This window comes from Heterocephalus glaber, unplaced genomic scaffold, assembly GCF_053883595.1.
Source record: "Heterocephalus glaber isolate CG9 unplaced genomic scaffold, H.glaber_assembly_v1.0 deba00001572, whole genome shotgun sequence".
In the NCBI taxonomy this organism is placed as follows: domain Eukaryota; kingdom Metazoa; phylum Chordata; class Mammalia; order Rodentia; family Bathyergidae; genus Heterocephalus; species Heterocephalus glaber.
In genome coordinates, this window is record NW_028258357.1 from 16,688,589 (window position 1) to 16,714,384 (window position 25,796).

The following is a 25,796-nucleotide window of genomic DNA, read 5'->3' on the forward strand; positions in this document are numbered from 1 at the left end:
CCCAGCGCAGTGAAAGGGCCACTGCCACTTGGCCTGTTTAGCAGCGGTGACACCACGGTCTGCGAGGCCCAGGTCGCCTGGGAGCTTTGGTGATGGGGTGTGGGACGTTCTCGGTCCTCTGTGCTCCTGCCGCCCCACACCCAACCTCGACGGCCCCAGTGACCAGTGTGTGGGGTGTTCAGCTTATTTCCCATGTCACTCGCTCTTGAATATTGTCATTGAAATTCTTTTACAAATGTATTTATAAAATTCCTTTCTTTAATGATAATGGCAGCAGCATATTGTTTTATAGTTTATAACATGCTTTACTTCACTAGCCTTAAATTTTACTATCTTTGGGTTACAAATGAGCAAACTGATTTTCATGAAGGTTGTGACTTTCCTAAAATCACACCGTTAGTAAGCAGGAGGGCCAGGAGTCACACCGAATCCTGGGGCCTCAGTTTTCCCCAGCAAGTTGGCTTCTGCAGACTTAACCAGTGCCTCAGAGGCCAAGGCTGGGGGCTGTGGGGCTTCGGGGCCTGTTTTGTGCTGCATCTTCATCTTCAGCTGTCAGTGAGATGTGTTCAGAGCCCTCTGTTCAGAGACACAGCTGAGACACAGCTCAGGGTTCCAGCCTCGTTCCTTCCCTCGGGGAAGAAGATGTAAATAAAGCAGCTAAAGCATGGGAGGGTCAGGGACACGCTTGTGCAGGGACATGGAGGTGCAGAGGAGAGGAGAGGACAGACCTGCAGCTGAGAGTCAGCGGAGGTTCGCATGGAGAGGGAGGGACCCTGTGTTGAGTCCTGGTAGCCATTCGCTGGTAGAGGAGATAAAGATGATATTCACGTCACACTGACCACTTGCACGTTCTGCCAGCTCTTTTGTTTAAATTAGGGCCTCTCTGATACTGCTGTCTCTTACTGAAAACAGTGAAGTGTGGATGATTCTGATGAATTGGCCAACACAGTATGTAGCTTTTCAGAGTACTTGAATGAAGTTTTTGGTTTTAGGGACCTATGTAATTATAGTTTTACTCAACACAAAAATCGGGTTTATAAAAAAGGTGGATGGGGGAATTTGTAGCTTTATGAAAGGATATATGTTATGATTCCTTTACATTTTGCTTTGGAAATACAGTTCTGTCAGTGTCACACACCTTTACTCAGTCATTAGGCCCCTGAGCCATGGCCGCCACTTGTCCTCCCTTAATGTAAAGATAAACCCTATGTGCCTCTGCTGGCTCTGTGGATGTGGCTGAGAGGAGAGACCTTGCTGTCTGTGTTGGGCACTAAGTCCTTAGCTCTAGGAGCTGCTGGAAAACCTAACTGCTCAGCTTTGACACCAAGCTCCTAGACACCATGTCACTGGTTCCCCGGGCCCCTAGAATGCTGTCTCAGAACCGTGAGTCCAGATTCTAAGATCGTATAAAGATCAGTGACCAGATTGGCAGAGATCTAGGAGACTCTTAAAATGAAGCCGTGGAAGGTTATGTCTTACGGCTGAAAGAAGGGATGGCCAGCCTGCATGTTTAGTCAGTGGATTTCAGTGATGATCAGGCTGCTTTAGCCTTCTGGTTTGATTACCAGCATGGTTAAACTAATTATGTTTTAGCCCAGCCTGCATCTACCCAGAATGTTAGAGAGACTCTCCAAAAGTGCAGAGCAAATTAAAAGTAAGGAGGAACAGCTGCTGTAGTGGCCAAGGAATTAGGCTTCTTTGAGTCTGTTTACTTTTGAATCCAAGCTGTATTGCCTGTAAGGTAAAGTAGGTATCAAATAGCTAAAAAGTTCTTAACTTTCAAAATTATTCCTATTGAGTATAAAATAATATAACTTAGCCTTTCCATGAGTTTGGCCCACAGTGTGTACTGATACAATGACAAGTTCAGTTGATTCCTACAGCCAAAGGCAAAGGCTGATTTGAAATGTGGCAATGCATGAAGGCGGCCGTGACTTAGAGACAGCCGTGGCCTGGACTTCGGGACAGACCGAGTTCAAAGCTGGCTCTGCCCTCATTGGCTTTGTGGCCTGCGTGGATTTCTGCAGCTCTCCATGCCTCAGTTTTCTCATCTGTAAAATGGACAGTAGCAACAAGACTAGCTCATCACAGAGATTTCCTGCAAACCCTCACACCCACACCCACACAGCTCGCTCCACTATCCTCCCCACCAGAGACGGATATGTGTTACAGCTGCTGGACCGGCTGGGAACACACGGTTAGCGCCCAGGGCCCAGAGTCTATGTCAGGCTTCCTCCTTGGTGGTCTAAGTTCTGTGGGCTGGGCTGAATCACTAAGGACTCGGATTTACCGTTGCGGCATCATGCTCCTAGGTTCTGCCCTGGACATCCTCCAGATCAGCTTCTTGTTGTTTTTTAAGCCCTTATTAAACCGGGGCTGGTGTAGAGTTCCCAGGTAGAGTGGTCTGTTTTTATAGCAGGAAGGAAAGGAGAGGCACTGGATTTGGAAGGCAGAAACTGTTGTACCTCTGCTGCCCGGCAGCAGTGTCATCTGGATCCTGGGCTCCATTTCCCCTCTGGGAACCTCAGTTTCCTTAATTGTACAGTGAGGCGTGGGACTGGGAGCTGAGGTCTAACAGCCATGGTCCCTGGGCGCCAGTGCATCTTCTCCAGGGAGAATGAGTCTCGCACTCGGGAGTACATTAGTTTTCTCCAGAGCAGCCTTGGCAGTTCTGGAAGGCCCAGGGTTGTGTGTCCACTGCACTTCGGTGGCCGAAGCCCCCAGGGGACACTTCTACCGGAACCATGATGGAGAGGGAACCTGGGGACGACCCTGGGGTCGTGAACCACTTATGGCAAAAGTGAAGGTTCAGTAGAGAGAGCATGCCGTCCTCCGGCCCATTTAGAGCGGCCTCACCTCTGTGAGGAACCAGTCCTCGTCCACGCGCGTGGAGGAGTGGGGTCTGCTGGGCGGAGGGCCTGGCTGCCTCACGGTGTAGCTGCCGCCTAACGGGCTTCTCACTTTTCTCTGAGCAGTGGTGGAACGTGGTCACTGGGGAGTCTGCGCAGACCTTCTACACCAGTGGGACCAATCTGAGGAGAGTACACGTGTGCCAGGACTTCAAAACCTACGTGACTGTTGATAACCTTGGTATTTTATATATTTTACAGATTTTAGAGTAAAGGGGTTAAGCATGAATGTAAGTTGAACTCTTAATTTTGAATTTGGACAAAAAATTACAGTGAAATTCTTACCAACTCTTTTTTAAAGCTGTGAATTGTTTTGTAGTATTGCATTTGTTACAAAAGCATTTGTGGTTGGATCAATGATAATGATGTAGCTTTTCCCCAAATGAACCTCCCTTTAATCTTATTTTTCATAATCATCATCATTAATAATTTGTCCTTAAGATGCAGATGAAAATGTAAATATGTACCTTGTCATACTTGTTATACTGTCGGTAAAATTCTCTTGGTGCATTCAGATTGCTTGACAGAATTAACGAGGATATTTTGAAGGAAGCCTGTACTTTAACACTGTGGTTATGCAGGCTGTGCTTCAGGGTCACTGTGGCTCTGCTCTGAACCACACTCACCCCAGGGGTGTCGTTCTCCCAAATACAGTCTTGAGCTATTTGCACTCTTCATGTTTGCTTTAAAAAATGTTGCGTCTGTGTGTACAGTCTGCAGCGTGTCCTTTAGTGAACCGAATGAGTGAGGGTTGGGTTTCAGCAGGTCATGAAGCAAAACTTCTGTGGTATTAGGTTTCATGGGTCGGCCTCTTCTTCATTGCTGCTGGTGGCAGCCACTGCCCTAACTGGACAGAGTCATCAGTATTCGGGTCGGGCACTGGCCTGCTCTGACTTTTTACTTCTGACTTGACTGAATTTGACCTGTTGTAATCCTCACTGTTTTCTCTTTAAAGCAGTTGCTGCATGGTTATATATTAGTAAATCAATAATTGAGGAAGGGCCAATTTTAATCATGTTTTAATAATACTTTTCTAAAAATTGTGAAATAGTCAAACATGAGTTTTTTCTAATTCCATTTACTTTCAGGTGGATGGTATTGTCAGTGCTATTCTCTTAGTGAATTAGTGAATTACAAGAGAATTATCTGTGATTTTCTATGCAGTTTCAGTGGAAGATGTCCACTTTCACCTTCCAACCTACCTGTCTTCTTCCCTCACTCCTCCTCTCCCCTCCCTCCCTTCACTCTCTTCCCTCATTCACTGCTTTTTACTTCCCTCTCTGCCCACCAAGGAAAGCTAGTTTTTTATGGAGACAGGGTTCTTGCTATGTTGCCCAGACTGGCCTTGAACTCCTGGGCTCAAGTGAGTCCCCTGCCTCCTCAGCCTCCAGAGTAGCTGGAGTACAGTCATGGCTCACAAGCATCAGTAACTCGCTATTTTCTTACCTCTTGATTAGGAAACACAAATCTGAACATTTTCTCTGAAATATATTATTAAGGACAGTGGAGATAGTAGATGTGGTGTAATATAATTATAATCAAATTTCAAAGTTTTGTTTCTGCAACTGGAACTAATAAATGAGTATTAGTATTAATAGTAAATAAGCGGGCTGGGGATTTAGCTCATTGGTTTTGCTGCTGCTGCATAAGCGCAAGGATCTGAGTTCGATCCCCAGTACCAAAAAAAAAAAAAGTAAATAATGTACCCGTTTCTATTGTTGGTGCATATCAGAACATGCAGTGTTGGTAGGGGAGAATAGACCACTCAAATGTATTTCAGATTGTAGCATTAGCAGCAACTGTCAATACAGTGAATAAAATCTTTTACATTATTAAGGAATCTTTGTTTATGATGGGTTGAGGAATTGGTTTATAAACTTACTGTCATTTAAGCAAATACAATAAGTGGAATCTTAATTTTATACAAAGAAATTTTGTACATTTTCCTTAGAATATTCAAATCACAACTTGATTTTCATATACTATTTAGGTATTTAGTGTATTGCCCAGAATATAAAAGTGACTTTTAGAATTAAAAGCCACTTGACTGTTGAGTATAACAACAAATACTACCCTTTTACAAAGTCTTGATTACCCTTTGTCTTAAAAAAGAACTCAAAAGAAAAATGGGAAGAAAGATGAGGTGAAATGAAGAAAGAGGAGACACCTGCAACTTTCATTGCAGCTCCCAGAACTGGTCAAGAGGAGGATTTTGCTTTGTAGCTGGCAGATGAACATTATTAAGCATTTTCTCTGTTGTTTTTTTAATATGAGAAATTACATTGGGCGTTGTATATGTAAAATGTTTTTACATTGTGTCTTGTATGTTTTGAAAACTTGCATTTATAACTTACATGATTTTTTTTTTTTTGCCTTGGAATACATTTTAAAACATGAATTTTAAAAAATAAAATGCCTAGAATTTTTGGAGAAACATTTTTGGGTTCTTTCAGCTCCTTGCTTTTATTTTATCTGTTGATTAGAAGACTGGGGTAGAAGATTCAAGCTAAGTCCATCAGCCTTTCTGTCTGTGCTTCATCAGCTATGTGTAAATTTGGTCAAAATTTTCTGCGTGTCTCCTCGGTTTGTGTGATGGCTGCTGCCTGGTATGGCTGGCATGGAGAGAACCTGTAAAGAGAAAATTCATTTGCGCATTCACTCATATTTTTCTCTTACACATTCAGTAAATGCTTATTGAGATCTACCAGGTACCTGGCATCGGTGAGGCATCGGGATGTAGGAGTTAGCAAAACGGAGTCCTTTTTTACTGTCAGGCTGGGCTCGGAGATGGACAGAAAGTGAGTAAGGAGACCTGTGGTGCTCGGGCAGTGGACATGCAGGGGAGGACCTGAGATGTGCTGGAGTGCACGCTGAACACATCCGGGACTGGTGCACATGCGGACTCGAGCAGGAGCAGTGGGCGCAGCTGCCTAAGCTGCTGTGAGGACTTGGTGCCGACTCTGAGACGGGCACTCACGTAGGAGCTCCAGCACTGGAGTGGTCTCATCGAAGCCTCAGCCTCTTCACTCGGGCAGGGAGGAAGCAGGGAGACCAGCAAGGGCCTTTCACAGTGATCTGGGCGAAATGAAGTTGGACCAGACTAGGTGGCCGTGGCAGAGGTGGCGCCAAGGTGGATTCTGGGAATACTTGGAAGATGAGCTTATGGGAATTGCTGGGAAGTGGATAAAGGCTGTGAGGGGAAACCCTGCTATGGCTTTGAAGTGTCCCACAAAGACCCTTGTGCTGAAAGCTTGGTCACCAGCCTGTGGTGCTGGCGGAGGGGATGGAAGCTTCAGTTGGGGGAGCCTAGTGGAAGTTAGGTCATTGGGAACACACCCTAGAAGGCTGTGTAGGACCCCAGCCCCTGTTCTCTCTCTCATGCTTGTCTGCCATGAGGTAGCCTCCTCCAGTAGCCACCATGATGGGCTGTGCCTCCACTGACCATGACAGCAGGGCCAAGTGAGCATGGGGCGAAACCTCTGAAACCGTGAGCCATAATAGCCTTTCCCCTTTGTGGTTGATTTCCTCAGGAATTTGTTATGGAGACAGAGTGCTTACTAACCCAAGGTGAGAGCAGTGCCAACACCTGGAAGAGTAAATGGAGCTGCCATCAACTGGGATGAAGACTGAACACAGCAGGTTTAGGGACACAGGGAGGTGGAGATGACCATTAGATGTCCAGGCGGGGTGCTTGGTGGGTGTTGGCAAGAGGGTCTAGATTTCGTGGGAAAAGTCTGCGCTGGAGATGGAGATCTGAGGTTGGCGAATCAGTGAATGGATGGCACTTAAACCGAAGGACCAGGGACTGAGCAGTGAAGTGGTGGAGACAAATGGCAGGGCCTGGGCCAGCCCTGAGCTATGTGGAGATGAGGGACCATTACAGGGGGCTAAACAGGACCCGCAAAGGCGTCAGGGTGGTGGTGCGGTGTGGGCAGTGTGAGCGCAGCGGGCATGGGCCCCTAACTCTGGGGGATCCCGTTTGCTTGTCCATCTACCCGTGTCCCACATGCCATGAGCACCTGCTAGAACACTGCCAGGCACTGTTGTAAGCAGCATACAAAGCAGTAAATATACAGGGTTTAGTTTGGGGGTAGGGCGGGGACAGGGTTGATCAGAAACCAAGATAGCAGCTGTCTCTCCTTCCCTCGAAAAGTACTGAGCTCACTGCTTGCACCTGGAGAGTGCTCAGGGACCACTCGATGGCATTATTTAGGTCCCATCACAGTTCCCCAAGTGCCAACCCTGCCAGTGTTGTGCCTTTTTCCACAAACTCTCCGAAGTCCTAACCTGCATCTTGTTGGAGTCCTCCATGTAATCGTGTCTCAGCTTCTCTGTAAAACACCAGGCCTGCCATGTGCTCTTGCTCCTGTGGCTTTGCATGTGCTGTTTTCTCTTCCATTTACTCCCTCCCCTTCGACATTTATTTTTCCAGCATCTTGCCTTTCGCATGTTCTTTGAGATGACCTACAAGGGCTGATGCTGTGCTCTGCCCTGTGGAAACACCCAACTAGGGGCTTCTGCGGCTCTGTGCTGGAATCACTTGGTCACCTTGGGGCTCGCTGGCCAATCTTTAGCTCTTTGAAAACTAGGGCTGTCTTATGTGATAGCCTAACACAGCCTGACCAGCCGGCACCTCAGTAAACACGTGTCCGATGACTAAATTCCTGCACGCTCGTGTGCACACAGCACGCTCTGAGTTCTCCCTCTCCACAAGGCTATCACCAGGCCGTCAAATTAAGCTGTAGCACATCTTCAGCATTTTCTTTCTCTTCCTGTTTTACTTTGGCATTTTATTGTGAAACATTAGGGGAAAGTGAAACTTTACTTGAGTGAAAGAGATTGGCTTCCAAATTATAGGAAATGACTAGACATCCCTGGAGTGTGTAAGTCAGCAAGTGTGGCTGTCTTTTATGAGCAAACGTTTGCTATTATAATTTACTTACCAACTTTTAGAGAGGGAGAAAATAGTTTTGTAAGAATTCTGTCTCTGAAGATGATCACTGGAGTAGACTCCTTGCTCATAGCTTTGTACTGTGGATGTGCTGTACAGTTCTTAAGAAGCTGGAATTAGAGCACCGGGTGCTCCTGGGCATGGGCTTAGCTGTAGAATTGTTGTGTGTTCTCATAAAGGGGCAGCAGAATAGGATCAAAAATGGACTCGTCAGAGAGAGACCAAGCCTTTGAGATCCTTTGGCTTCGGTGATGACTTCCTCCTGAGTCGGTGATGACTTCCTCCTGAGTCAGTGATGGTGGGAGAACACTAAAACTTGGGGAATGTTCATTTCAATTATGACTCGAGAATGAGTCGCTGGTGTTCACTGTAAATGCATTTATGAGGTCAGGCCCTGGGAATGCCGCTTACCACATGGAAATGAATAGGAAATCAGCCCCTGTTGTTCCCCATCACCCAGGCCTGGAATCCGTAATGAGTGAATATCAGAGCCCAAATCTGGGGCTGTCGCTCTGACTGCTGCTCTGACTGGAGGGTGAAGATTTCTGCTCAGTGCCAGGTGGCTGCCCGGGGAGCTGGGCAGAGGCCACATTCGTCACCCCAGTAGTTGCTGCCTGCTCATCCCAGGTGCTGCCAAACCCTCATTTTATCTTCCCAGGAGTCGAGTAGATTTGCAGACCAGGAATCCCCAGTTTGTAGAGGAAAAACTAAACCCTACACAGGTAACCAGTGACAAAGCTGGGGCTGCAATCTGCTACTTTAAAAAATTTTTTATTTGAAAGGCCCAGATGGCTGGGCTACTACAACAAGGAGTGTCAGAACTGAGAGTGGAGGACTCGGGTTTCATGGCGATGAGGCCCATCCTAGAGGTCACAAGGCTTGGCTTTCAGCAGCTGGGGAAGATCGCCTCCTAGCTTATATGATGACTTTGAAGATGTTCTTATTTTGGATTTACCTTTAGCCGTGTTTCCAAACCCTTCACTGCACTGTGGACTGGAAGGGTCTCCCTTCTCCTCCCTTGATCCCTCTCTGCTTCCTGCCCACCATGCCATGAGCTGTTTCTCCTCTGCCAGGGTCCTCTGCCATGTCAACCTGCCTTGGAGCCAACTGACATGGACTGATACCTCTACAAAGTCTGAGTCAAAAGAAACCATTCCTCCTTAGCATTGTGGGTGTCGGATATTGTGCTCAGCAATGAGAAAGTAACTAAGACATGCACGATTCCCTTTCTAAGTAATGATATTTAGCCATGTAGAATCTCACTTGGGTCCTTGCACTTGCACAGCAGGTGGCAAAACCACTGAGCTAAATCCCCGGCCCCACACTTATTTCTTAAACACTGAATTTCTTTCTTTTTTTTTTTTGGTACCGGGGATCAAACTCAGGACCTTGTGCTTGCAAGGCAGGCAGCGGCACCACTGAGCTAAATCCCCGGCCCTCCGTATAGATTTCTGAACATGGTCATTATATTCCAGTTCTCTGGAAGATAGACCTCTTACCAAATTTTCATTTTTTTTGTAGAAATAGAAGCAATGTTGGTTGGAGTCCAAGTGTGAATTTTACTGATTTTTGAGAATGTGGCCATGTGCTTTGTCTCTCGCTCCATCTTATCTAAACATTAGATGTGCTGGTAATAGTCCCAAGTATTCCAACTTGAGATCTGGTCTTGAGAAAAATCACTTCTATGACTTATTAATGAACTGACTAGGCATAATTTTCATAGGCTTCATTCACCCAAAATTATCATTGAATACAACTTTAAAAGAAAAAATTAAAAGGGAGTAATTTTTTGCAAATTCTAGTCCTTTTTCAAGTAATAGCGTTCAGGGAGCTCTGTCTCCCACCTACGGTGGCTGCAGTTCCCAAAGTGTCAGGGTTTCCCCACAAGACAGTTGGGAGCATTCTGGACCTGGGCTGGGGCTTCCGCTCTGCTGCCTGTGGAGCCTCCGTGGGCTCAGGTCCCTAAGGGTGTGGGGGTGGAGAGTGGATCAGGGTCTTTTAGTCCCTGCAGCAGGCCTCACGTCCCGGCCTGGGGGACAGCCCCACCCCTGGGGCTTCTTCGCCCAGGGATGGATCTACCCCGCGGGTTCCAACACTAAACACACAGTGAGACCCTTACACAACCCCAAGTGGGCAGATAGATACAGAACCCACGTGATACACAGATAACGAATAAGATTGCAGAAGTCTTGGACACAAACAAAGCGGGAAACTAGCCCAGGGCCCCCAGCCAAGGGCTCCTTCAGGAGAGCTGCCTTCCACAGCACCCCACCTCGGCTGGCTTAGCTCTTTGGGGCCTCTGCAATCAAGCGGGAGCACCCTGAGACTGCGTTAGAGTGGGTTTCACAGGGTAAGAGATTAGGACTGGCAGCAGGGAGAGCTTCTCTGAAAGTCACGTGGTATGCGATGAAAATCTGACCACGAAATCCAGCATGGCCCTGACACGGCTTCTGTCACTTTGCCCAGCAACCGGTGCAGCGTTCTGGGAAAGATGAAAGCGCTATGAAGGTGTAGGTGATGTTTCCCCACACCCATCATCTGGGATGCAGCTCGAGGGGGAGGGGAAGGGGGGAGGCTTTCTCTGGAAAGTTTCTGCTTTTGCAATTCCTTTCAGCTGACTTTAATATTTAAACAAAGACAATGGAAGCTTCTGGCTCAAATTCAGAGGGGCAGTGTTCATTTCTTAGACTGGTTGAACTTGGAAATGAGCAAATTTTCTCAACAGTTTGGCCAGTGCAGAGACCCTGGAGCTGGGAAGGTGAGGGGCTGGGCCCCAGGCTCTGTCCTGGGGAAGGCGGAGGAACTCACAGATGATGCAGGCTCCAGCGACTGTACAACTTGTTTATTCTGTGTGCTTTTTTATATGATATAAATAATGACAAAAATTACAAAATTTATAACTGGAAGCCCAAGCTTATTTACACATATGCTTCTGTTTCAGCAAAGCTACTACTTTGCCCCTATACAATTTCCTTTTGGTACCATATTTTAGTGTTATTTTACTCTCAGTTTACTACATACATATCAACAGGGAATAGGGAACATATATACAGAGAACTGTTCAGTTCAAGTAATTTAATATTGTATTAAAATTCTTCAACACTGAACTAAAACCATATACACATGTCAGTTTGAAATAAAATGTAGTTATTCTTTAAAACTCACCAACTGATGAATGTAACTGATAACCTCAAGTTAGGTTTAAAATAATATTGGTTAATAAAAAAACATTAAGACAGTTCCACAATTTATCAATAGCGCTATAATGAACTTCAAAATGATTCACAATATGATTGGTTAGAACAATATACATTAAAATGTTATTTTTTCTATAATGGTATTAGTACTATTTATATAATTTGATTCTACATAAATATACATTATGGTATCATACAAATACTCCACAGAGACGTTAAAAAAATTAAAATACCTTAAAGAAATGTAATTAAATTTTATTTAATCAAATAGTAAGCAAACTTTTTTATCTGTTCGAAGAAAAGTTTTATTACTTTGGAATTTCTTTTTTTTGTATTTATTTTTTCTAGAAAAAAATTTTTGCAATAGAGTTTTATTAACACCTTTCTCAAGCAAGGTTTCCATGATAGAAATCTTGACAGCAGGAGCCCTAGATTATTTTTTCTGATGTGTTCTTTAAAACACTGAAGATTAAAAAAAATACTCCACAGAATCTCTGCAGGTGTGAACCCACGGATCTCCTGCCGGTGGACAAACTCAGGATCTTGCCACAACTTTGACCAGTCCTCCTGGTAGTTGCAGTAGAAATTTAGTTATTTTGAAATTAGACCAGAAACATCCCGCACAACTAGCCTAGTTTTCTTATCAATGCATTAACGAAACATTCTTTTAATAAAAAATATTTAATACAAGACACAATTTTTCTCTGTGCATAATAAATTCTTGTTTTAAATCACTTAAAATTTTGAATCCATCGTTAGATTTAAAGACTTTTTTCTTCATCTGACATAGTTGATTATATATAAAATCCACAAATATAGAAATTGGAAACAATTTCCTGGCAATCATGGGGTGGCGGTTGTCCCTCTGCGTTAGGATACCTAGTGACACAATGATTTTACAGCTGCTTTCTGGGGGTGGGAGTTGGTTCTGTTCTGATTGTACCTTTAACGCTGCCAACAGTGAAAAGAAACCCAAGATTTTGATACTTTTAGGCAGTATTAGAGATCCCCTTGACTTTTCTTTTTTGTTTGTACAAAAAGGTCGTCACCCCGGACTAAAGCAAGGCCAGCAGGCCCGAGTCCCTGGAGAGACTCCGGGGAGGCGGGACGCGGGGACTCGGGGACCCCTGCCCTGCGCCTCAGGCCGCGGCTGCAAAGTCTTGGTCGCGATTCCGTCGCCGGGCGCCAGGAGCCTCACAGGAGCGGCCGGCGGCCTTGGGCCGGGTCAGGCCACCCGAAGGGGAGCGCGGAGCGGCCTTCCTCCCGGCGGGCGGCGACGCGACAGGCGCGAAGGAAAGCCTGCCCCGGGCTGCCTGGCGAGCAAGGCACCGGGGGACGCCGCGGGACGGCACGGCGGCGGTCAGAAAATCGTGGTCTCATACTTGGTATTAATGCCCCTCTTGGCTTCCTGCCCCGGCTCCACAATCCACGGCAGGTTGGCCAGAGTCTTTTGCTCAGACGGGTCGATCTGCTTTAAAACAGAAAGGCTGATGCCCGTTATCCGGCAGTGTGCGGGGCCGCGCGGCACTCACCTGGGGACCGCGCCCACCCCGGGCGCACCTGCTGCGCAGCGACGCTGCGGGCTGGGAGGGTGTTGGACGGACGAAAGGCAGACCAACAGACAATCCGCCCTGTCCAGGAGGCTGGGCCGAGGGCGCGGGGGGCCGGGCAGGGGACAGCGCCTCCTGCAGGAGGCGCAGGAGCCCGGTGACTTCCGCCTCCCACCCTGTCTGACTGAACCGGAAGTCATCGCTCGCCCGGCGGCCCGCCCAGGGCCTCCTCAGTGTCCCTGAAACCCAGGCTGTGCTCCGGGTCTCTGTCCTCCCGGCTCCTGCAAGCCTTCGTGCCCCCGGGGTCACTCTGGCCCGGTGCCCAAGTGACCTCCTCTCCTAGAAGCTGTGCCCGTTTCCCCGCACAAAAGAGCACCCCGACTTTTCAGCTCTGCTCTTCTGCTTTTTTCCCCACGGTCAGAGGCGTCACCCCCACCATGGGGTGCGCCCCGAAGGTGGGCTTCTGTGTGCTCACTGCCACCCCCTCGACCTTGGGGACTTCTGGTGACTGGGCATACAGCAGGCGCACAGCGGATGCGTGCTGACAAACCCCAGGCCGTGCGACAGCGAGGAGAGCCCAGGGTCCCAGGGTCCGGGGCAGTGGGCATGGTGGGCACGCAGGGACAGCAGGGGTGGCGGGGAAAGCAGGACCCAGCCACTGAGCCTCGGCCCACCCGCCTCGCCCTCGTGTCAGTCCCTTGCACGGGGCAGAGCGGTTGTGGGGGGGGGGGCTTCTGAGCCCGGAGCCCGAGGGAGAGCTGGGGGTAGACCGTCCCCCAGCTGCGGCCTCAGCCTTCCGCGCCTGCGCTTCTGTTTCGGAAGCCTCTCCCACGGTACGCCTGGAAGCGACCCGAGGGCTGCGGATGGCGGGCACCTGCCTTCCCGGGGCTGGCTGTCTCCGCAGGCCGCTGGGAGCACTTCACAGGCTCGGAGTGGAACACGGGGCCAGACCGAGGCGGGAGGTAGGTGAGAAGGATATCCACCCTGCCCTCCTGCTCCCCTCCGAGGCTGGGGGTGCATATCCTGTGAGCCGCCTGGGCTCTTCCGGAAGTGGTCTGGAGGGGCCACATCCAGCCCACAGGGAAGGGATGTAGAAGAGAAGTCTAAGACGTAATTCCCCAAACATCCCGCACGTTCCCGGGCACTGGGACACATCTGGGGGATCAGCCTTAGGTTCCCATGTCTTCACCCAGGATACCGGCTGAGCATCACTATGGGGCTGGCCGGGGGGGGGGGCGACAACACAGAGCCCCCATGCACATGGAGCTTGTATTTTTGTGGAGGAAAACAAAATAAACAAGCACTAAGTTTAAAAGCCCTCAATCAATACAAATGCTATACAGAATGAAAAGAGAGCAATGTGGCTGAGTGTGATGGTGACCATCGCAGCCTGGTGGTCAGGAAAAGTCTCTTCATGGAGCGAGGCCCGAATGACAGTAACCAGGGGGAGGATATTCCAGGTGGAGGGAAGCTCGGGAAGGAGTGGACACTATCTATTCAAGGCAGGGGAGGCCTGGGTGTCCAGGAGTGGGGTGAGAAGACAGGTTCCGCTTTGGGGACACAGGTGCCACGACCGATCTCTGCACGTGAGGAAGGGAGTCCACTGGAGGTGTGCAGTGGGCTTCACCGGAGGTGGTGGCAGCCCAGGCTGAGAGTGACAAGGGCCTGGAGGACAGTGGGCAGGCCAGGGGTTGCTCCGGGGTGGAGTGAACGGGCTTTGCCTGGGGTTGGAGAGGCGGCACGGGCGGGAAGACACGGGTTTAGCTTTGGCCTCATGGTGAACAGTTGTGTCATCTACTGAGCCAGGAGGATGGAGACAGAGGCAGCTGTGGGGGAAACTGAGAATTCTGACCTGGACATTCAAGTTTCAGACGTCTGTTAGACAATGAAGGGGGGAAGTTCGCCAAGAAGTGGACCGTGTAATCCCGAGTGCTGGGGCGGGGCCGAGGCGGGAGCTGAGGGTTCAGAGGTGCGGATGCGGGCCCTGGCCAGTCATGAAGGAGGGGCTGGGCTGGAGGAAGACCATGAGGGGACAGGGAGGCCAGGGCCCGGGGCGCGTCCCTATGGCTGTGGGAGTTGCCAAGAATGGAGACTGGAGTGAGGCGGAGAGGAAGGTTGTGAACCGGAAGCCACGTGGTCACCGAGGGGCGTGCTCTGCCTCTGCAAGCGGGACCAGCGCCTCTCCTTCCTTCCCGACACGGGATGGGAGCTGTGGCGAGGAGAAAGCTCCATATGGGAGGATTCGGGGCTCAGCGGGCGAGGCATTCTGGGGGTCCTGCCGGTGCCAGTGTTGGGGTTTCTAGGATGAGGATGGCAGCCGGCGAACAAGGCAGACGGGAGGCCTGCTGGGAACCTTCCAGCTCGGAGGTGTTGCTACTACCAGAGGAGGCCGCTCCGGCGTCACGTGAGCCCTGGGACAGGATGTCTGCAGGGCTGTGGGAGGGGAGGGTCCTGTAGGAAGCAGATGCTGAGGAGGAGGAGGAGGGGGAGGGAGGGCTGCGCCTGCTGACAGGCAGGAAGCCTCAGCTGCCGCCAGAGATACCCAGGCCTTGCACAATGCAAACTGGCCCGGGCATCTAGCATCCGCCACTGTGTACCGGGGAATTATCACCATGAGCCTCTGCAAATCTGGAGGCCAGGGGCTTGCCAGAGGCCTTGTCCCCTGGTGGGCTGGCAGCGGAGGCCTCAGGGAGCACAGCTCCAACTGTCCCTGGGCTTCAGGTTAAGATTCACCAGAGTGGCAGTGCCCTCCCGCCCTCTTGGTGGCTGCAGGTGACAGAGCAAGTGGAATTTTCTCTGGACTTCTGGGTTCAGGGAGAGGGTCCTCTTGGACTGCAGGAACCTTGCTGAGACGATGCCAGGAGGAGGCAAGGGGAAGGAGGTGGAATTGAGGCCCTGGATTCTAGATGGCACCCACACCCTGCAGGGCCTGCGAAGCCGACCCAGCCCCCTGCCGGAGGTGTTCAGGACGCCTCTGTTTTTTCTACTTACCACGGACTTTCGGATGCTGACTCGGGGCTTGGGGATGGGTTTGGAGGGCTTGTTTTCAAAGCTTTCCGGAAGTGTGGAGGAATGCCCCCCCTTTCTTGCTTGTAGTGCAAGCTGGTAAGCGACTTCAAATGCCTGTCCCAGGGTTAAGATGATTTCGTAGGCTAAATTCTGCAAGAAAAATGAGAACGCATTTATTACAGGGACGATGCCAGTCAGAATGGGTGGCACGGCTGAGGGCCGCGGGAGGGATGTACGAGGGGCCTTGAAGTACTCCGCCTATTCAGGGGCTCTGCGAAGAACCTGACCCCCAGGTCCCACTTGGTGTCTCCACAGGCCTTAGTCACTGGTGCAGCACACTAGTTTCTAGCCATGCTAAGGACCTGGCTCCTCAGTTAACCCGGACACAGAAGGCCACACAGCCCACAGGACCCCACAAGTCCCCGAAGTGCGAGCATTTGGAAGGGAAGGGGTTACTGCTGGAGTCTCGGCCGGGTTCCGGGAGCCCCAGCCACTCCTGTGAGGATGGCGAGGGTTCCACACACTCCACGGGAGGCATGCTGAGAAGTTTGGGTCTTTTTACCTCAAACATCTGTGATTCAGTGAACATTAACGAAACGCAATCAAAATCTAATTTAGGCGGAGGGGAGAGGCATTAGTCATGCTGGTGTGGACTCTCTCAGTGGCAGCATCGAGCTGCACCCAGGGCCTGAGACAGCCAATTAGCCATCTACTTCTTGAGGCTCTGCTCTCCCAGGGGGCCCACTCCATATTTTATCATCCAATCAGCCAGAGACAGGAGGTCTGCCTGGCCAGGATGCCACACCATGCCACACCCAGGAGGAAAGGTCTCCCGGACCTTCCCTCAGCCTTCTATAGGGCGTCACCTGTCCAAAGCTTTATCCCATGCATGTCTCCACAGTGCCTCTCAGACTCACGGAGGTGGCTGAGTCTGCTTCTGCGGAGATCGCAGCTATGCCTTCTCCGTCCCTCCCCGCTGCACCCTCTGCACACGCAGGCAGCCTAGCTCCTGCGTTTCTGGAGAAGCAACCGGGTGAGATGGGTGGGGAGACACCGGAAGAGGCCCACAGGCTCTGGACCCACCGGATCGAAGGTCAGTGGCAGGCCCACGGTCATGGTCTCAAACCAGCTGGGAGAGTCCTTCAGAAGTGGAGAGGTGGCTGACAGAGGGCGTGTGGGTCTCCTCTGAGTGCCGGTGAGGAAGTGCTGGCCCCTCAGGATACGATGCCTGGTGCTGGAGGTACTGCGCCTCACCTCACACAGCAGCCAGTCACTTCCCCTCTGTGAGTGCTGAGCTGTTTCCCTCCAGGGATGAGTCAGACCAGTAAATTAGTAACACACCAACAAGCGGTGTGGGGAGGACTGGGAGGCAGCCCCCCTGGCCAGCACTGCACAAGGCAGGCTGAGTCCACTCACACCATCGTCAGCTTTGCCTCTCGAGCTTCCGTGGGTCCCCTGGGAAGGTGGATGGGGCTTCCGGCTGCCCTGGCATCAGGATGAAGTCACAGCTCTTGGCTTGCTGCTGTGGAAGACGGCTGGTGTCTCTGTGTCCTGCACACTGGGCAGACACTTGAGCTTTGGCTGGGCAACTGGACCCACCCACACTGACCCATGCAGCTTGAAGAGTGTGAATCCCTCTAGCCTAGAACAGGTTCCTGAAATACAGCTCCCATGTCTTCCAGTGGAAATCAGAGCTGCTCATTTGAGCCAGTGAGATTTTTCACATGGCAATTACGGGAAGCTGAAAGGTCTGCAAGATAATGGGTTAGAAGTTCTGCCCTTTGCTTTTAAATTCATTCCTGGTATTAGGAAACCACTTAAAATGTGGTGCAGAGACTGGACTGGAAGGTTTTCTGCCAAGTGGCCCCTACTGATTTGGCTTCTATCTTGACATCTTGTTTTGTTTTAGAATGCTTCACAGAGTACAGTAAAGAGCTGTTATCCTCTGTCTGTTCTGCAGCCTTGATGTTTGTGTTACACACCTGCCTGTTGAGTGCGATGCTGCCTGTCCCCAAGTAGCAGGGTTCTTTTGGGGGACAGGTGCTCATCCAATGGAGCCTGGGGACCCCCACACACAGACGAGGAAGCCTTATGTTAGGTCGATTTTCCAGCCTCTTAGGATCCTCAGGACGATGGGAGGGCAGCTGCCATCCTGAGGGGAGGGCATCAAGGGACAAAGCTGAAAGTGATCCTGCAGCTGGGCTTGATTCTGCATTAAGGGTATAACATTGGCCAGTAGTAACAGAATTACAATCCCATTGTCACAGATGTCAGGAGCCTCGAAGCCCCTGCCCAGGTCTCTCGGAGCCCTCGCTGTGGGAGGCCAGTCCTGTGCAGAAAGTTGGTCCAGCGCAAGGTCGCATGCCAGCAGGCTGAGTGGGGCACAAGGACAGGAACAGAGGTCCAACCACCCCAGCTCAGGCCCCGATGCCAGAGAGAAGGCGCCATCCGGCAGAGGGCGCATGGAGGAGACCTGCGGTTGGCATCTGCAGCCAGCTGAGACACCCCAGTGGAGGGAGCCCCACGTACTGAGAAGAGCAGAGGTGCGTGACCAGCCTGATTCCTGCTGGGCAGGATCTTGATGCTGATGCTATGGAAGGCTGGCTGACCCTCGTCTGGCCAGCACCAAGGGGAGAAGCCAGACTCGGAGCTGCCATGAGCAGCGTCCTCCTGCATGGGGACACTGAGGTATGTGACCACAGTAGTGTGAAGGTGACCCTTCATGTACGCTGGTCCAAACCACGGAGCGGTAGTGGTCTTTTATTTATTTAATTAATTTAGTTTTTGTACCGGGGGGGTGGGGTGGGGGGATCAAACTCAGGTCCTTGCACTTGAGAGACAGGTGGCGGCACCACTGAGCTAAATCCCTGGCCCTTGTAGTCGCCTTTTAAATCGGCACACCACCTCTCCTCTCCAGGTACTGCCACCTCGAGTGTGAATCCAAACTCTGCTCCGCATTCACCACCTCACTCATCCAGTGTCATGACCTGCGGGCCTGTGTCCGACCTCAAGTAGCCTAGTGGAAGATCGCCATTCACCTTCAGTTTTCCAGCACGAGTTTTCTTTTCTTTTTTTTTTTGGTACCGGGCATCGAACTCCGGTCCTTGCGTTTGCGCAGCAGGCGGCGAAACCACTGAGCTAAATCCCGGGCCCGAGCACAAGTTTTCTATATTGATTATGGCAGGTGCCTCCCACCCCGTACTGGAGATTGAACCCAAGGCTTTTGCCCTGAGCTATATCCCCAGCCCTTTTTATTTTTATTTTGAGACAGGGTCTTGTTAAATTGCTAAAATGCCCAGGTTGGGCTTGAATTTATAATCCTCCTGCCTCAGCCTCCCAGAATGTGGAGGTTACAGGTGTGAGCCATCACGCCTGGCTGCAAGTGGCCTTGAGTAAGTGCTTTCTACCTCATATAGACCACTGATGGAAAAAGGTGGTGTGTGTATGTGCGTGTTTGATTTGGGTGCTGAGAATGATTACTAGAAAGAGCATACTCTGAGCTCCGGTTTTCTTACCTCAAAATAGGGGCTAATTCCATGTACAGTAGCCCCCATTCTGGACTGAAACTTGCTAATTACAATATTTGACCCAATGACAATAGCAGCTAACGTTTATTTCCTATGTGCCTTGCCCCAGGGGCAGTCGGTGTTCTACGTGGACTCTGTTTAGTCCTAGTAGCATCTCTGTGCTATAGGTTAGAAACTAATCCCAGAAATGCAAAAGAAAGAACTTGCTCCCAATGCCAGCACCTGGCTGAGCTGGGCTTCTAGACCAAGTATTCCAACAAGCTGTGTTCGCGACCACGTAAAGCTATACTTGAGGTAAAACAGAGACTTAGGTAATCTTAAAAATCTGAAAACGAAGTAAGGAAGCCCCAGGATGATCCCCCATCTTGGCTTGGCTGAGGGCAGCTAAAGGCCATGCCGTTTGCCTGCATCCTGCGAGGACCATGAACACAGCATCCTCAGCTCCTGGCTATCCCGAGGGTGCCCGGGGCTGGAATCAACACTCTGCTCCAGCAGCGGCTTCTTTCCACAAAGGCAGGCAGCACTAACTGAATGGGGAGCAGCGGGGCCACATCAAAATCTCCTCTTCCTCTCCTTTTCCCCAGGGACTTTGATCTCTGGATTAAGAAATGCTGCAAGAGAAGTCTAAGGAACCACCCTGTTTTACAGAGGGACTGTAACGGTGGTCAGGGGATGCAAACTGATTTGCAGAGGGTTGCAGCTTGACTTCACCCAGCTGTGCTGAGCTCCCCTGTGCCTGGCTGGAGTCCAGCCTACAGATCCAGACAGCGACTCACTGAAAGACACCCCGAGGCTCAGGGAGAGGCAGAGTCGCCCCTCTGTCCTCATCCGGGTCACTAGGCCCATATTCGGCACATTCATCATTCTGCTATTGGAAAAATGGCAGCACACATCACAGGCAACCTGTCCCCGAGGAAGAGCTCTGGCCACTCAAGCAATTGATTTATAGTCACTTGTGCATCACTAGGATTCTTTTTTCTTAATTTGATAGACTTTTAGGCTCAGATCAATGGAATATACTCACTGCAGTTTGTAAAAACTTCATGAGCAGGGGTCTGATTAAGTATACTACATAGTAGGTAGCCATTTAACATGAAAATTGAGTCATTTTGTAAAGACCCGGTTAGGCCAGGAGTGGTGGTGCATGCCTGTAGTCCCAGTCCTTGGGAGGCTGAGGCAGGAGGATTGCCATGAATTCAAGGACTGCCTGGGTTACACAGCGAGACCCTGTCTCAAAACAAACAAACCCACCACAAATTGGTTAAAAGACCACATAATAATATATGCTTGCATTCAAACATGTTTCAAGAGATCTTTATGTGTGCATAGGAAACAGGGATACACATCAAAATGTTAACAGTAGTTATCAGTGAGGACTAAGACTATGGGTCTCTCTCTCCTCTCTTCCATTTTTTTTACTGCTGGGGGTTCAAATCCTTGCTCATGCTAGGCAAGTCCTCTACCACTGAGCTACACTCTCACTGTGGGTGATTCTTCTTTGTATGTTTTAAACTTTATTTAAATGAAAATTATAATCTTATAACAGTTTTCTACTTTGGTGGCAATTAAAAATAAGAGAAGTAATCTCATATTCATTCTTTCTTTTCACTTGCCGTCTGAGTGCCTCTTTCTTTGGCCGAGGGGGCCGGGCAATTTTCCAGCAAGATGCAGGCCCTGGTGATGGGGGTCAGCATGGGCCCCCTCACGTCCCAGCAGGCTGCCAAACTTTTGACCACGAATCTTGTTTTGACTCTTCACTTTCCACACTGCAGACCAGTCTAACAGCTGCTCGGCTGAACTGTGAAACACCCCACTCTTCTGATACCTGCAACCCCGAGACCTCACTCCCGGTCCACAGCTGAGAGCTGAACCTCCTACAGTCTAACTTCTGCCCAGCCCACTTGAAAATGATGTCGGGTGGACACTTGCTTGTGGACATGCAGTCAGTCTACTCCCTAACATTTGGGGGACGATCCTGCCCAAGGCTGCCTGCCTGGGAATTTGAAGTGAGTTTCATTCCCTCCATGGCGATGACAAAGCCCAGCAACTGTCACTCAATGCTGCGCACCAGGCCCCAGGACCAGACTCTGGCCTCCCGTGGACTATGTCACCCCCACAACACCTTGAAGGGTAGGATTTGTCATCTTACAGCCTGGTGAGAGACTCAGGATCCATGCATTTGATTAACTTGACCGACTCACACTGCTACTACATCACAGAGGCAGGACCCAAACCCCAGTGTGACTTCAGGCCAGCTAGTGCTTGAACAAAGGGGCCACTCTGCCTTTCCTGCTGCCTCAGATCTGCCGTGTCCTGCCCCACATTCACTGAGGGCCCCCTCAGAAGCAGTCTTGTGCACTGAAGATGCACCTTATGAATTCTGGCCAAGACACGGACACAGTATCCACTCATGAAGACCCAGGAAAAATGTTCTTTCCAATTTAAGGCTCCTCAGAGAATTGTTTTCTGAGAGGAAGGGACAGACAAGGGGTGGTCAAAATATGCAATGAATGTTTAAATTTTTAAAAATTATTACAGTCAAAGACACATTGCCATTAATTTCCCTCAAAATACTCCTCAATTTGGACACACTTAATCCCATTATTCTTGCCACATTTTGCATTAGTTCTAGAAGGCCTCATTGAGAAGGATTTTTTAAACTGTGATCAAAAATACAGTCAATGCCACTGCTGAATTTCGTCCAATGGAAAGCATAATGTTTCACAAAAACACATGGTGTGTCTGCCTCACCTTATTCACTGGATCTAGCCTGTTGCGACTTCTGGTTCTTCCCCCAAATCAAAATGGCAGCAAAAGGGAAACGTTTTGAATCAATTCGGGACACTGAGGCAGCCGAAACAGCCTAGCTAAAAGCACTCACGAAAGAGGACGCCAGAACTGCTTGAGAGAGTGGCCAAGAATGATGGGATGAGTGTTTGAAGCAAGGAGAAGTCTGAGGGGCAAGTGTATCTTGTAAAAATGTAAACACGGGGCCAGGGATTTAGCTCAGTGGTTTTGACACCTGCTGCGCAAGCGCAAGGACCCGAGTTCGATCCCCGGTACCAAAAAAACCAAAAAAAAAAAATAAAGTAAACACGATGCTTCTGACCACACCTTGTACTCTTCTGTCCATGAACTATGGAGCCATAATTACTGCATTTCCCTATTTGCCTTGACCTTCAGGAAGCTCAGAGCCGCATCTGTGCTTCAGCTCTAATTTTTTTTGTCAGCTCTAATATTAGTGCTAGAATTGTTCTAGCACTTTCGGTGTGGATCCTCCTCTTAGTCTGAACTTTTAATTCAGATGTGTGTGTCTATATTTTCAGACTTTTTTATTTTACCTAGTCACGGAGAGTGCCTTACATTTGGAATGGATGAGGCATGCAGAGTGTCCATGGGTCCATCTGAACGTTTATGCAAGGGCTTTCTTTGTTTAGCCCCCTACTGCCAAAAAGACTGACCTGGGCTCCACATCATCTGATGGATATGACAGAAAAGAAGCAGCTGAGAGAGGGGGAAAGGACAGCACAGGGACAGAGGCCCTTCTGCCCAGCTGGGAGGCTGATTTTCACAAGCAGATCATTTTGCCCTGCCCAGCAGCGCTTTCCATTAGCATTAAAAAAACAACGGCTACATTTTGGTGACCAGAATGGAAGGTACAAATGTGCAAGTCCCACAGCACTGGAAGCTCCCGGCCAGACCTGGCTATCCTATGGCCTCCAGGGTTGGCAGGGCCACTTCCTGGGGCCCGCAGAGGCCTTCGCCATGAAGAGGTACAGACTCCAATGTGTTTAAAGAAAGGGCTGTGCTTCACTGGGAGCCCAGGACAGAGAAACCTAGGAGTCATGAAGAGCTTTGAGGAGTCTCTATACAATGTGTATCAGGGCCAGGGACCTGCAGCAAAGTCCCTGGGTCACCTATGTGTCCAAAATCCACCAAGGTTGGCAGCCCATGGCACCTGTCACTGCCACTGAGGAGATGGCACCAAAGAACAGGTCTGGTCCAGGAAACATTTTGGTCCCTCCTCACCTGGGGGTCCAGGATTTCAGTCTTTACCAGGAAGATATAGATTCACTTGATGGTAAAAGACAGACTACAGCTGCCTGGAGAAGCATGGACACTGGGTGTGATGCTGGACAGGAGCACTTTACTAAGGGGCTGACTGCAGGACTCACCAGCCCACCATCTAGCGCTTTCTGAGGAAATGACCTAGGCTGGCCTCCATCTCAGAGATGCCCTCACTCTAAACATCACGCCCCAAAACTGTTCCAAATGGCTGAGCATTTTGCTACTACAGAATGGCTTTTGTCTTGGTAACACATCCTTTCCTCATCCAACTTTGCCTGGTGAGTTATCTGAAGACTCACCAGGCATCAGACTCACTCAGGTCCTCCGAGAGCCGCCTTTGAATCCCTTTTCTTGGCCCCCAGACTAAGTATGAAACCCTCCTCCTTGGGCATGGCTCTGCTCACTGCTCGGCGTTTATCATGATTTTCTCTTTATAGGTCTGGTTCCCCAGTGGACTGAGCCTTTGGAGGGCTTAGGTCCCCTTGGGCTTTGCATGTGCAGGGCTTAGCATGTGCAGTGCCCAACAGTGTTTGTTGATCAAGGGAAGAAGGAAACTGCCTAGCAGGTCCCTAGGATAGAGGACTTGTACCTTAGGGACAAGTAAGGGTGATCGTGGATGGCCAGAGCCAACTCCTTCCTTGCATCTCCTCTCTCACAAGCAGGCCCCGTGAACAAATGCAGGACAAATGTCAGCAATGTCACTGTGGGCCTGATGACAGGGAAAAGTGTTTTCAGTTTGGGTCCTTGGTGGGGTCTCTAGAAAGAAGGCACATCTCTCTCTGGGCTGCATTTTGCTTGTACTTGTTGTTTTTTAAGAGCTGGAGTAAGCCTTATTTACAACTGGCTTCACCCACGTCTTCAGGTAAAAATAACTTCAATATTCTGGGCATATTCTAGAATCCATTGACATCTCTTTAGCTCTACCGATACTTAGCTCTCTCAAGTTCCAGCCAGAAATGAACATTCATTGATTACAGAAAGAAATGCTGCCCAATTACAAGTCTTCTGCATTTAGAAATAAATACAAGGAATTCTGCTAAGATGGTCATCTGGGCCCGGACCAATGTGTCACTTGGCCAACACACAGATACTGACTTTAGGGGTAAATTCAGCTAACTAAAAGAATCATGCAATTACTCCCCCCAATTATAACAGGGGTACATGTGCAAAATATTGAAAATAAAGAGGAAAATCAAATTCACCTGTAAAATACCACAGTTGGTATATAGCTGTGATATCAGCTATTTTGGTGCATTTTCTTTTTACATTTGTATATGCACACATATACTTTCATATGCTCCCTGAATATTTATAGATGTGAACCTAAACACAGAATTAGAATCATACTTCATGTGCAGTTTCCTAAGCTGCTTTTTCACATCAGGCCGTATCATGAATGGGCTCCTTTATACATCTTTAGAAATGTCCTTTGGAAGGTGGCAGCACATTCTGCCATAGCTGTGAAGGTGAAACATCACACCTGGCCCCACGTACAGGAGCCTGGCCTGCTTACTAAGTCGCAACCTGCTTTCCTGTAACAGTCCAGGTTTTCCATGGGGGCTGCACACTGTGGCCCGTGGTCACCTGCCTCAGAACCGCTGTCTAAGGTGCCATGGCTGCAGGCTTCTGACACCGATCCCAGAGAGATGGGCCTGCCAGCAGAGAAGTCTTCATCCTGTTACTTGGCAAGGATTTGCAGAAGGGGTGAACGGGATAAAATGCCAGATTTCAACCCCTTTCTCCTCTTCAACAGAGAAAGCTCTGATTAGAAGTTACAGTAAATGTTCTGCCAACTTGGAAGGCCTTGGAAATGGGGTGCTTGCCAAATTCAAGCTCTTTCTAATGTAACCCTTGTACTAAAAATCTTTCTGAAATAGGCGAGTCCATTTTCTTGGTTTAGTAAACAAGTAGATTTATCCCTTGGTATCCCAGGAAACAAAAATCCATGGCTGCTCAAGTCTCCTATAAAATGGTGTAGTATTTCCAGATAACCTGAGCTCAACTTCCTGTCTAGTTTTAATCTCTAAATTACTTAACAAAATGTAAATGCTGTGTAAATACTTGTTATGTTGCGCTGTTTAGGAAATAATGGCAAGAAAAAAAGAGTCTGTACATGTTCAGTACAGATGCAGATTTTCTCCTAAATAGTTTCCATCCACAGTTGGTCGACTGGGTGGGATGTGGAATTCGTGGCTGGGACAGCCAACTGTAAACGAAATGATATTTCTTTTGCTTACTGCAGATGCCTAGCTAATGCCCGGAGCTCATCCTTCTGAAGTGAATTAATGAGTTGTCGTGCCGCTGGACTCACCACATGTTTACACAAACTAAACCTCCAGCTGTTATCTGCGCCTCCCTGTTCTGGGTGTCCCAGCCCTGCTGGGTGCTGGCACGACTCCAGATATCATAGATATGGTTGTGCTGGGAGTATCTTTCTAAGTCCCTCTTTCTCCAACTGGACTATGAGCTTGTGGAGATCAGCGACCTGTGCCTGACTCATGATAGACATGCAATAAATCTAGGAATGCAGTCACATGGAATTTCGCTTTTCCCTTCAGAAGAGGAAAACTGCAGGAGCAAATTTA

General features: G+C 49.4%; 3 protein-coding genes across 37 annotated transcripts in view; 2 read left to right on the forward strand and 1 right to left on the reverse strand.

The window, feature by feature from the left end:
* The window catches only part of Apaf1 (apoptotic peptidase activating factor 1), a 96,064-nt gene extending 91,429 nt beyond the window's left edge, over window positions 1-4,635 (forward strand). For all 4 annotated transcript variants that reach the window (XM_087192842.1, XM_087192845.1, XM_087192846.1 and 1 more), the window contains one exon: window positions 2,976-4,635. In XM_087192842.1, coding sequence (XP_087048968.1) covers window positions 2,976-3,122 — 147 coding nt within the window. In that variant the 3' untranslated portion in view covers window positions 3,123-4,635. The remainder of the gene's footprint in view (window positions 1-2,975) is intronic.
* Window positions 4,636-10,687: 6,052 nt separating this feature from the next.
* Anks1b (ankyrin repeat and sterile alpha motif domain containing 1B) overlaps window positions 10,688-25,796 on the reverse strand; it is a 1,083,815-nt gene continuing 1,068,706 nt past the window's right edge. For 20 of the 30 annotated variants that reach the window (XM_087192833.1, XM_087192825.1, XM_087192828.1 and 17 more), the window contains 2 exons: window positions 15,599-15,766; window positions 10,688-12,528 (listed from right to left, as the gene is read on the reverse strand). In XM_087192833.1, the coding sequence (XP_087048959.1) occupies window positions 12,418-12,528; window positions 15,599-15,766 (279 nt within the window). In that variant the 3' untranslated portion in view covers window positions 10,688-12,417. Of the gene's footprint in view, window positions 12,545-15,598; window positions 15,767-25,796 lie in introns of all 30 variants that reach the window. The other 10 variants (XM_087192832.1, XM_087192829.1, XM_087192820.1 and 7 more) reach the window with 2 other exon arrangements.
* LOC101718089 (uncharacterized) lies at window positions 12,525-25,740 on the forward strand. Of its 3 annotated transcripts, none has more exons than XR_015443639.1 (4): window positions 12,525-15,011; window positions 16,518-16,709; window positions 17,884-18,304; window positions 18,534-25,740. XR_015443639.1 is itself a non-coding variant. In XM_087192849.1 (4 exons), the coding sequence occupies exons 1-3, from the start codon at window positions 14,810-14,812 to the stop codon at window positions 18,114-18,116; spliced, it is 627 nt and encodes a 208-aa protein (XP_087048975.1). In that variant the 5' UTR covers window positions 12,525-14,809; the 3' UTR covers window positions 18,117-18,159; window positions 18,534-25,740. The 3 variants fall into 3 exon arrangements, 2 of the variants coding, with proteins under 2 accessions (XP_087048975.1, XP_087048976.1); XM_087192849.1 differs by having other exon boundaries at window positions 17,884-18,159; XM_087192850.1 differs by having other exon boundaries at window positions 17,884-18,159; window positions 25,454-25,740.

Bases quoted from the DNA above. Each gene is read 5' to 3' on its own strand.
- LOC101718089 (XM_087192849.1), top strand. From the start codon at position 14,810: ATGGGAGCTGTGGCGAGGAGAAAGCTCCATATGGGAGGATTCGGGGCT. The intron at 15,012-16,517 runs GTGAGCCCTGGG...ATGTCTCCACAG, and splicing joins GGAGGCCGCTCCGGCGTCAC to TGCCTCTCAGACTCACGGAG. The intron at 16,710-17,883 runs GTCAGTGGCAGG...CCATTGTCACAG, and splicing joins CTGGACCCACCGGATCGAAG to ATGTCAGGAGCCTCGAAGCC.